The sequence below is a fragment of the Artemia sp. Qi Xiang Cuo genome, chromosome 6 (assembly GCF_049724085.1).
Source record: "Artemia sp. Qi Xiang Cuo chromosome 6, ASM4972408v1, whole genome shotgun sequence".
In the NCBI taxonomy this organism is placed as follows: domain Eukaryota; kingdom Metazoa; phylum Arthropoda; class Branchiopoda; order Anostraca; family Artemiidae; genus Artemia; species Artemia sp. Qi Xiang Cuo.
The window spans coordinates 27158464-27171057 of NC_142799.1; the positions used below are offsets into that span (position 1 = coordinate 27158464).

The 12594-nt window shown below is 36.6% G+C and overlaps 1 protein-coding gene across 1 annotated transcript in view; it reads right to left on the minus strand.

The window, feature by feature from the left end:
• LOC148951061 (trimeric intracellular cation channel type 1B.1) overlaps positions 1 to 6603 on the minus strand; it is a 31202-nt gene extending 24599 nt beyond the window's left edge. Inside the window, exons 1-2 of the mRNA XM_089090599.1 lie at positions 6585 to 6603; positions 1805 to 1945 (exon numbers count right to left, since the gene is read on the minus strand). Of these exons, the coding sequence (XP_088946725.1) occupies positions 1805 to 1928 (124 nt within the window). The 5' untranslated portion in view covers positions 1929 to 1945; positions 6585 to 6603. The remainder of the gene's footprint in view (positions 1 to 1804; positions 1946 to 6584) is intronic.
• Between the last annotated feature and the right edge of the window lie 5991 nt (positions 6604 to 12594).

Genomic DNA, 12594 nt, shown 5'->3' on the forward strand with positions numbered 1-12594 from the left:
GGCCAAGTTTACAACCTTTTAAGCTTTTTTCAGCTCAACACACGTGAAATTGTGAATACAAATTTGAATTTCACAAGGAGGACATCAGGATCTTAGAAATGTCTAGGCGGAACATGGCCCCAAATTGGTTGGAAACCACTGCTCTAAATGAAAGGTTTGATATGGAGTCAATGGCTGTTTTATACAAGTACATGAATTCGCCTCCCTCAGACAAGCTCTCTTGCATTGTGCCCCCTTTGTCGAGCCGTCAAGGCAGACAAGAAGGCACACTGCAAGGTCCAATCATCTAAAGGAGGGTACGCCAAGAACCAAGAACCCGAGGAACTGCTTCATCTGGCGTTGCACTTCTATCTGGAATGATCTTCCTGGGGATATTGTTCCTGCAAATCCCTCTGTTGACTCCTTCAAAAGAAGGTTCAATAGACAATTAAAACCTCAAGGTTTTGGAACAAAGTAAAGAAATAGCTGCATATTGGATACCTCTAAGTACCGAGTGTCGTGAATATAGAAAAAAAAACTATGCCTAATAGAGAGAATTTAAAGAATTTCTTGTTGTTGAGGGGGGATATCTTGGATTTAGGAGAGAAGAAAATCTTCGGGGAAGTTAGGTTGGTGACTGGCCTCTACTTTTTACTAATGTGTGAATGAGAACCTTTTTCACTTTGTATCCAAGTGTGAAGAGCTGTCTGTGTTGTGGAATAAATGCTTTGAAAGAGTGTCTGGGAGTTGGTGTTGGTTAATTGAGTGGATATCTGAGAAGAACGCGCGTGCTGAAAAACAGTTACATAAGTTCGTTTGTATAGGGGCTAAATAGAGGGTATTATGTTTTAGGTGATAGTTTGTTAATTTATTAGGGGCTGAATTTTATTATGGTTGTTATTCATTGGATACAAATTTTCATCAGGCTCTTTTGGTTCTTGTATTTCGTGTTTTGCTATTGCCCACAGGCTTTTGTAATAAAATCTTATCTATAGCATCAATTGTACAAAATGGAGAATTTTCCTTAATCCCTGATTAAAGGAAATAGATACCTTAAACTAAAAGACCAGACTTGAAAAGGTTTCACCAAAGTACTCAAAGAAAATTAGATTTGAAGAACAAACAAGCTAGAATTTTTTTCCCTTGATTCTTTCTTGAGCAAGATTGACAAAAAAAAAATACTTACTCTCCTTAAAGAGTTTTTTTTTTTTTTTTTTACCTTATACATCACAAATCTTTAAGCCATAGGGAGATCACAAACCCATTATTCAACGCTTTTATTTCTCTGCTTTTTTTCCCCTTCAGTTACTTATTACTAGTTGCAGAAGAATATAGGACTATATTTCAGCAGATAGAACATAGTATATGAATACATCATTAGCTTTAATTAAAAAAATATTCTCTTTTCTTTATTTGGTCTACATGCACATGCATCAATACAAGTTACAACATCCAAAAACAAAGAAAAAAAAAGTTATTTTCCATTAAAATAGGGTAAGGGTATTAGCAGGTCCAGGGGAAGGAGATATCATCCATTGGCCAGGGTTAAGTTTATATTTATATTTGCACAAATCCATTGGAAAAAAATAATCACAACACTAAATAGGCCATAAAAGTAGCAAGGGTTACACCAATGGACATTGTAAGATTGCAATTCTCCCCCCTTCCCCTCTACAAATCTTTCAATAAAAGGGCAGAGTACTGTTCATTCTGAAACACTTTGTTTGTCAAAGAATTATAATTTCTGGGAAAATAGCATATATGAATAGTAATATTTGATGATCTCTTTCCATCAATTTTTTTCAAAAGAAGCTACCAACTTTACCTGAACCCAAATCTTCTCTGACTGCAAGGCAGCACATAGCACAGTGAGCTATATCAAAATAGGGCCACATCTTTAGCTTTGTTACTTGATTTGCTACATCAAGGAAAGATTCTGGGTCCATCATGGCTGGGTGACTCTAACCTGAAAGAAATATAGTAAAATATGTTGGTTTTTATTCTCAAAAGCCATCAAGATTGATACATGGAAATAGTTTTTTTTTTTTGGGGGGGGGGGGGGGAGGGTGGCTTTAGACCCTATGTTAGTCTTTGGATATTATATTTTGCAATTTTAAAAGGCAGAAACGAAATATTCCATGGAAAGGGCAAGTTTACAGAGATATTTACAGCAAGATCAAAGTACTTTTTTATCCAGAAAATTTAAATTCAATCCTTTGAAGGCTCAAGGCAGAGTCAAATTATAATATCACTGCTTGTCTGGAACTTACAAGTTCTATATAAAAACTTACAATGAAATCCCTCCTCCCCCAATCCTATTTATAATGACAACCATGCATTGTATGGGGAAGGGGAACATCCCTCCAACTTCTGCAGGAAGACACCCCCCCCCCCAAATTAAGAAAAAAAGACATTTAGCCTATGTATGCATTTATTTTCCCTCTTTGACAAAACATCACATAATCCCCCAAACTCCAAAGCATTGGGCCTATCTCTATCTACTATCCTAACCAAATTGTGTTTTCCTTTATTGAAAGAGCATATGCTAGCAAAAATCATAGAAATAAAAACCCTTCTGTGGGGAGAGGGAGTAGGCAAAAGTTAATTGATTTGAGCAGTAGGGTAATTAATTCTCTCATGTTTTTTTTTTCTTTTTTCTTTTTTTTTTTACAATTATTTTATGTATGTCACTTGAACCTGTTATACAATATTGTTTTTCATCAAAGAATTGAAACTTCTAAAACAAAAAAAAGATGTAAAATCAGAAACTTAGTCATATTAGAGAATTGTGGCAGAGGGGGTTACAAACATAAATAGTAAAAGTTTAAGCAGCAATTTTCAAATTTTTCCAGGAAATTCTTGGGGATTACTGCTCTCCCCTTACTGTTTTCAAAATTTGATATACATTCAAAACTATAAGTGCATTTAAAAAAATATTTACTTTTGGAATAAAAAGCTAATTTTTTCAATGTCTGATTATATTTTGACCCTATGTCCAAAGACTGTCCTCAGCATAACACAAATGAAAATATGAAAGAAAAACTTACATTAAAATATGACCTTTAAAACTAAATAAAAAAACAAGAACAAATAGCAGCCCAAGCATCATAACTTCAATGAAGCTTAACAAGGACTGACAGATAAAGTGAGGTGAGTGAATGAAATTCATTCAAATGAAATAAAATAATTAAATACATGCTGAAGAATACATGGTAAAGAATGGGCAATATATTTGCAAATTAGGACAGGTTGGGAGTAAGGTAAAATGAACTGGTTCTTAAGAAAAATGTAAGTGAGGGTAAAGGTCTAGAATTGGAGCTATTGAGAATCATGCTAAGAAAACAATTCTTACTTCATAATAGGCAGAATACTTGTAGTTAGCATGTTTTGACTACAGCTCAATCTAGGGGTGTGTATTTACACATTAGGGGGCAGAAGGTGAAGTATACTGGAGGTGCAGTCAAAATGTGTTAGATAAAATTATTCAGCATATTATAAAGCAAGAATTGTTTTCTTAACATGTCTCTTTCTCAAAATCTTCAATTTTAGACCTTTAAAGAAGTAAGTAATTTAGCCTAGCCTACATTTTTTTAAGGCTAGGTTGTTTTCAGAATTTTATAGTTTCTTTCTCAACAGCCCTAACTCAACACTGACAACAAATATTATATTGATACCCACATGAACTCACCAGAAGTTGAATTATAATCATAATCAATCTTAATGAAAACACAATAGGCCTTAACTTAGTCTAGTTTCACAGACATAAGCTAAGTATAGTAGCAAATTTCAAACCATCATGAAATTGAACTTCTTTTGAAAAGCTGCAATAGGAATTTGCATAAAATTTTAGTTTAGCTAATTTTCACTATCTTGGAAAGGGGTTAGGTTAGGAAAACAAAACTTACAGTAATGAATCTAGGGTATAGATGTATGAGCAGTCCACTACATAAAGAGACATGTTAAGAAAACAATTCTCTCTTCATAGTATGCACAATAATCCTAGTTAATATATTTGCAGCAGAAGAACCTTTATCTTCACTTCTTTCCTTGTTTTTCCATTTTTTCTAAGAAATTCATGGATTTCTTAAAACCTATATATTAAGAGGGTACATACCCCCACCTTCCTAATGTGCAAATATACCCAGAATTGCATTTTGAATCTAAATATAACCTTCATTTGCATTACAAATGAACTTTACCCCCCCCCCTGAAAATATCCAAATCAGGGTATATATTTGTACATCATGGGGGTAGGAGTAAAGTTCATTTGTGATGCAAATGAAGGTTATATTTAGATTCAGAATGAAATTATGGGTATTTATTTGTACATTAGGGGGGGGGGGTATATACTCTGTAAATATATGGGTTCTAAAAAATTTGATAAATTTCTAGGTGGCACTATAATTTAGCTAGGATGAAAGCGAAAACATTATTTGATGCATTTTTTATGCTCTTTCATAATTCAATAATTTCTTCTGTCAAAAATTGAATCTTGAGTCCTTAAAGGGGCCCTAAAGATATTTTATATGAAGTATAAAGAGCATAAAAAAGCATCAAATGATGTTTTCACTTTCATACTAGCTAAGTTACATAGCCCAATGCAAGTTTACCATGAACTTTACCCCCCACCCCCCGAATGTGGAAATATATACCCTGAATTGTCAACAGCAAAGTTTTGAATTGCAAAATTCAGCACTATTTTTGTCAATAGCATTTGAGAAACTTCAAACAGTAGGATGATGGTTTATATTTGAGTTGCCTAATAAATGAGATTTGAATTGTTATAAATAAATATTTTTGGAATATATTACTCTTGAACAAATGATTTATAAACTATTGATATGTTTTTAGCCACTTTTCAATAACTTAACTAGTGTTGATAACTTCTTTGTGTGGTAATAAAAATGAAAGGTAAATATTTACCAAATCATATTATTGACTTACAAATGAAGTGAATATACCACTTGATGCCTTTTTTTATGCTCTTTCCAAATATAATAATCATTTTTGTTGGAAATGAATTTTACCCCCACCCCTTTATCTATACCAATTCAGGGTAGGCTATAGATTAGCACACTAGGGGGGGGGGGGGCAAATTTTATTTCTGATGTAAATGGGAGGTAAGTTTAAACTTTACCCCCACCCCACAAATGTGCAAATATATACCCTGAATTGGTATATAGGGGTGGGGTTAAAATTCATTTCCAACAAAAATGATTATTAGCCTATATTTGGAAAGAGCATAAAACAAGGCATTGAGTGGTATAATCACTTTATTCATAGGTCAATAATATGATTTGGTAAATATTTACCAAATGAATTACCTTTGGGGCCAATTAAGGGCTCAAGATGCAATTTTTTTACAGAAGCAATTATTGAATTATGAAAAAGCATAAAAACACATCAAATGTTGTTTTCAATTTCATCCTAGCTAAATTATACTGCCACATAGAAATTTACCAGAAATTCATGAATTTATCAGTTTATTTCTGTTTTCAGTTTTTTTTTCTCTGATTTTAGTTCTGAAAACACAATTCCTATTATTTGAATAGAATCTTAAACAATAATAATGTTTTTTTTCTAAACTTAGGAAAGTACTTAAAGATCTTTGAAACCTCATAAATTGGAATTAGGCCTAAGCAAAGTTGTGAAGCTGAAAACAGTTTTCTTGTAGGCTACTTCATAAATGCAGAAAATCTGTTTTGAAAGGTTTCACTCTCATGACATAAAGATTTTTAAAGGTCACTACCCAGTAAATATATACCAAATCATACTATTGAGTTAGGAATAGGCTAAAGTGAATGCACCATTTGATGTCTTTTTTTATGCTGATTACAAATATAATAATCACTTCTATTGGAAATGAATATCAGCCCCCCTCTACATATGCCAATTCAGGGTATATATTTCTACATTAGGGGGGGGGGGTAAAGTTTAAACTGACCTCCCATTTACAACAGAAACAAAATTTGCCACCCCCCCCCCCCGACTGTATAAATATATACCCTGAATTGGCATATATAGGGGGGGGGGAGCTGAAATTAATTTCCAATAGAAATGATTATTATATTTGTAATCAGCATAAAAAAGGCATCGAATGGTGTATTCACTTTATTCCTAACTCAATAATATGATTTGGTATAGGCTATATTTACCCACTACCCCCTAGAGGGAGAAGAGATAGGTACTTCAAAATACCTTCCCAGGACATAGGCCTATCCCTAAAAGCTTCATTTCCCCAACCTAGCCCCTTTCTAAGATTGAAAAAATGGTCAATATCTACCAAATCATATTATTAAGTTAGGACTAAAGTGAGTACACCATTCAATGCCTTTTTTATGCAGATTACAAATATAATAAGCATTTTTATCGGAAATGAATTTCAGCCCCCCCAATATATATGCCAATTCAGGGTTTGGTTGGGTATAGCCTTTATAGGGGGGGGGGGGCTGAAATTCATTTCCTGTAGAAATGCTTAGCCTATTATATTTGTAATCAGCATAAAAAAAAGGCATCAAATGGTGTAGGCTATTCACTTTATTCCTAACTCAATAATATGATTTGGTAGATATTGACCGAAAAAATTAGCTAAACCAAAACTATACCGCGATTTGTCTAACCCAATAAGAACAAATTCTCGAACTTATATAAGCCTAGCCTACTTGATAACTGCAAAAGAAGATTCAAAATTACCTCTTTGGTTTCTTCCTGAATTTCTAAGGAAATAAAACAGTGTTAACAAGTAAGAGGAATTGTTAGGATAATGATTACCGAAAAAGTGCAATTTTCGCAATCGCCATTTAACAAGCCTAAATTTAATATCTATGTGGTTAGACTAGGCCTACGACGCCATATCGATTTTCTTTTCGGCGAAAAATAGCTGACTTTTTGCGGAAACCGTGGCGTGCCACAGTACTTAGCTGATTTTTCTCCAGTTGTGTGGTGCTGGCTGACGGCAATTTTTATTCATTAGGGAGGAGTTTCAAATTTGTTCCAAACGCGCTTAGTGCCATATCGTTCAAACCCGAATACAGGTCAGTTAAAGCTCTTAAAAACTCTTAGGATGTGCATCACATCTCATCAGACATTCACTTCCCTAAGTATTTGGGCTTCCGTGATACTTGCTGTTGTGTTTAATAAAACCCAGAAATCACAGTCTCAAACCCTTACACCCAGTATGTGTCGCAATAGGAAGTAGCATTTTTTTTCTCTACAGAAGAACCCAGAAGAAGCTCTGAATCAATTCGTTTTGGGAAAGAAGAAGCATAATTTTTTTTTGTCTCTTTATCATATCATTGTGACTTCAATTTGTTTATGTAAACTAAATATAACGTTAAGTCTTTATAAGTCGTGTTTAACAAAAAAGTGGCAACAATTAGAAACGATTTCTGCTCGTATTGAGTTTGACTGATTTTGATTTCTGTTTCTTTTGGGTTTCATTTATTTATTGATGCTGATTTGTGGTAGTTTTATGCTTGGTGGATTATTTGATTGTATTTTTGTTCATTTTTGGTTTAATGGAGATCTTTACTTTTTTTGAAAAACTTATTTTGTGCAAAAAGTTTTCTTTGATTTCCTTCGTTTTATATTGACATAGTCTTTTTCAGGGAGAAAGACTGAGCCTCTTCGGAAGTTAAACAACCATCCCTTCCATAAAAACCTTAAATATCCCCTGGGCATGACTTACAATCCATGCCCTTAATCTAATAGAAAGGGCACTAAACCCTTTCAATTGTCAATCGAATAAGCCATTTTTGAAGTTTCTACAACATCACTTTCTATAAAAACCTTATATGCCCCCAGGGCATAACTTAAAACCCTTGCCCTAAGGGCTGTAGGTGGCGGGGGGGGGGGAGTTGTCATCCTTAAAGACCTAATTTCCAAAACTTTCAACTATTTTGAACAACATGGCTATCTAAAATTTTTCATGTGTTTGGGGAAAAGGTGGGCGTGAGAGGGGGGTTAGTTGCCTTCAAATCACTTTTGACTATTAAAAAGGGCACTAGCCCTTTGAATTTTCAATCGAATGAGCCCTTTTTCAAGTTACTACGACACAGCTCTCAATAAAAACCTTATATGCCCCTCAGGGCATAGCTTATAACCCTTGCCCTGAAGAATGTGGGGGGACTTTCCTGCTCAAAGATATAATTTCCAAAACCTTCAACTGTGTTGAACAAAATGAATATCTCAAAATTTTGATTGGATGTGTTCCCAATCACTTTCAACTAATAAAAAGGACAATAACCATTCAAATTTCCAATCGAATGAGCCCTTTTTGAAGTTTCTACGACAATGCTTTCTATAAGAACCTTATATGCCCCCAGGGCATAACTTACAACCCTTGCCCCGAGGGGTGTGGGGGGTTGTCATCCTTAAAGACCTAATTTTTCAGAACTTTCAACTACGCTGACGAAAATGGTTATCTCAAAATTTTGATTGGATGTGTTTGGGGAAAAGGTGGGCGTGAGAGGGGGGCTAGTTGCCCTCCAATCACTTTTGACCATTAAAAAGGGCACTACCCCTTTGAATTTCTAGTCAAATGAGCGTTTTTTGAAGTTTCTACGACAAAGCTTTCGATAAAAACCTTATATTCCCCCAGGGCATAACTTACAACCCTTACCCTGAGGAATGTGGGGGTGTGTCCTCCTCAAAAACATAATTTATATCTGAAAATCAACTACTTTGAACAAATTGGCTATCTCAAAATTTTGTTTGGACGTGTTAGGGGAAAAGGTGGGCGTGAGAGGGGGGGGGATAGTTGCCCTCCAATCACTTTCGACTATTAAAAAGGGCACTAGTCCTTTGAATTTCCAATCGAATAAGCCCTTTTTGATGTTCCTAAAACATCACTTTCTATAAAAATCTTATATGCCCCAAGGGCATAACTTACAACCCTTGCCCTAAGGGCTGTGGGGGGAGGGGCTGGTTGTCATCCTCACAGACCTAATTTCCAAAAATTTCAACTACGCTGACCAAAATGGTTATCTCAAAATTTTGATTGGATGTGTTTGGGGAAAAGGTTGGTGTGAGAGGGGGGCTAATTGCCCTCCAATCACTTTCGGCTATTAAAAAGGGCACTAGCCCTTTGAATTTCCAGTCGAATAAGCGTTTTTTGAAGTTTCTACAACATAACTTTCTATAAAAATCTTATATGCCCCCAAGGCATAACTTATAAACATTGCCCTAAGGGCTGTGGGGGGGGATTTTTATCCTTAAAGACCTAATTTCCAAAACTTTTAACTAGGTTGAAAAAATGGCTATCTAAAAATTTTGATTTGATGTGTTTCGGGAAAAGGTGAGCGTGAGAGGGGGGTTAGTTGCCCTCAAATCACTTGCGACTATTAAAAAGGCCACTAGCCCTTCGAATTTTCAATCGAATGAGTCCTTTGTCAAGTTACTACGACAAAGCTTTCAATAAAAACCTTATATGACTCCCAGGGCATAGATTATAACCCTTGCCCTGAAGACTGTGGGGGGAGTGTCCTGCTCAAAGATCTAATTTCCAGAACTTTCAACTGCGTTGAACAAAATGACTATCTCAAAATTTTGATTGGTTGTGTTTGGGGAAATGGTGGGCGTGGAAGGGGCGTTAGTTGCCTTCCAATCACTTTGACTATTATAAAGGGCACTAAACATTTCAATTTCCAATCAAATGAGCTCTTTTTGAAGTTTCTATGACAACACTTTCTATAAAAACCTTATATGCCCCCCAGGCATAACTTAAGAACCTTGCCATTAGGGGCTGTGGTATGGGGTTGTCATCCTCAAAAGCCTAATTTCCAGAACTTTCGACTACGCTGACCAAATTGGTTATCTAAAAATTTTGATTGGATGTGTTTGGGAAAAGGTGGGTATGAGAGGGGGTCAAGTTGCCCTCCAATCACTTTCGACTATTAAAAAGGGCACTAGCGCTTTGAATTTCGAATCGAATAAGCCCTTTTTGAAGTTTCTACAACATCACTTTCTATAAAAATCTTACATGCCCCCAGGGCATAACTTACAACCCTTTGCCTAAGGGATGTGAGGGGGGGGGGGTTGTCATCCTCAAAGACCTAATTTCCAAAACTTTCAACTACGCTGACCGAAAATGTTATCTAAAAGTTTTGACTGGATGTGTTTGGGGTATCGGTGGGCGTGGAAGGGGTGTTCGTCGCCTTCCAATCACTTTCGACTATTATAAAGGGGACTAGCCATTTCAATTTCCAATCGAATGAGCCCTTTTTGAAGTTTCTACGACAACACTTTCTATGAAAACCTTATATGACCCCAGGACATAACTTAAGACCCTTGCCCTGAGGGGCGGTGGGGGGGGGTGGATGTCATCCTCAAAAACCTAATTTCCAGAACTTTCGACTACGCTGACCAAAATGGTAATCTAAAAATTTTGATTGTATGTGTTTGGGGAAAACGTTGGCGTGAGAGTGGTCTATTTGCCCTCAAATCACTTTTGACTATTAAAGACGGCACTAGCCCTTTGAATTTCTAATCGAAAGAGCCCTTTGTGAAGTTTCTAGAACAAAGCTTTCTACAAAAAACTTATATGCCTCTAGGGCATAACTTACAACCCTTACCCTGAGGGTTCTGGGGGGTGTGTCCTCCTCAAAAACATAATATATATCTGATAATCACCTACATTGAACAAAATGGCCATCTCAAAATTTTGATTGGATGTGTTTGGGGAAAAGGTGGCGTGAGAGGGGGGTATAATGGCCCTCCAATCACTTTCGGCAATTAAAAAGAGCACTAGCCCTTTGAATTTTCAATCGAATAAGCCTTTTTTAAGTTTTTACAACATCATTTTCTATAAAAACCTTATATGCCCCCAGGGCATAACACAACCACTGCCCTAAGGGCGGTGGGGGGCGGGAGTATTGTCATCCTTAAAGACCTAATTTTCAAAACTTTTAACTAGGTTGAAAAAATAGCTATCTAAAAATTTTTATTTGATGTGTTTGGGGAAAAGGTGGGCGTAATTTCCAGAACTTTCAACTGTGTTGAACAAAATGACTAAATTTTGATTGGATGTGTTTGGGAAAATGGCGGGCGTGGAAGGGGTGTTAGTTGCCTTCCAATCACTTTCGACAATTATAAAGGGGACTATCCATTTCAATTTCCAATCGAATGAACCCTTTTTGAAGTTTCTACGACAACGCTTTCTATAAGAAGCCTTATATGCCCCCAGGGCATAAGTTACTACCCTTGCCCTGAGGGGCTGTGTGTGTGGGGGGGGGGGGGGTTGTCATCCTCAAAAACCTAATTTCCAGAAATTTCGACTACGCTGACCAAAATGGTAATCTAAAAATTTTGATTGTATGTGTTTGGGGAAAAGGTTGGCGTGAGAGTGGTCTAGTTGCCCTCAAATCAGATTCAACTAATGGAAATGCCACTATCCACGGCAATTGTGAATCAAGCGATTCCCTGCTGAAGTTTCTATGACACAGCTTTCTATAAAAACCTTATATGCCCCCAGGGCTGACCTTAAAAAACTTGCCCTAGGGGGTGTGGGGGGATTGTCCTCCTCAAAAACATAATTTATATCTGATAATCACCTACATTGAACAAAATGGCTATCTCAAAATTTTGATTGGATGTGTTTGGGGAAAAGGTGGGCGTCAGAGGGGGGCTAATTGCCCTCCAATCACTTTTGGCTATTAAAAAGGGCACTAGCCCTTTGAATTTCCAATCGAATTAGCGTTTTTTGAAGTTTTTACAACATCACTTTCTACAAAAATCTTATATGCCCCCAGGGCATAACTTACAACCATTGCCCTTAGGGCGGGGGGGGGGATTGTCATCCTTAAAGACCTAATTTCCTAAACTTTCAACTAGGCTGAAAAAATGGCTATCTAAAAATTTTGATTTGGTGTGTTTGGGGAAAAGGGGGGCGTGAGAGGGGGTTAGTTGCCTTCAAAACAATTGCGACTATTAAAAAGGCCACTAGCCCTTCGAATTTTCAATCGAATGAGCCCTTTTTCAAGTTACTACGACAAAGCTGTCAATAAAAACCTTATGTGCTCCCCAGGGGCATAGATTATAACCCTTGCCCTGAAGATTGTGAGGGATTGTCCTTCTCAAAGATATAATTTCCAGAACCTTCAACTGCGTTGAACAAAATGACTATCTCAAAATTTTTATTGGATGTGTATGGGGAAATGTTGGGCGTGGAAGGGGTGTTAGTTGCCTACCAATCACTTTCCACTATTATAAAGGGAACTAGCCATTTCAATTTCCAATCGAATGAGCTCCGTTTGAAGTTTCTACGACAACACTTTCTATAAAAACCTTATATGCCCCCAGGGCATAACATACGAACTTTTCCCTAAGGGGCTGTTGGGGGGGGGGGGTAGTTATGAAACTCAAAAGCCTAATTTCCAGAGCTTCCGACTACGCTGACCAAAATAGTTATCTAAAAATTTTGATTGGATGTGTTTGGGAAAAGGTGGGCATGAGAGGGGGCTAGTTGTCCTCCAATCACTTTCGACTATTAAAAAGGGCACTAGCGCTTTGAATTTCCAATCGAATGAGCCGTTTTTGAAGTTTCTACGACAAAACTTTCCGTAAGAACCTTATATGCCCCCAGGGTATAACTTACAACCCTTATCCTGAGGGCTGTGG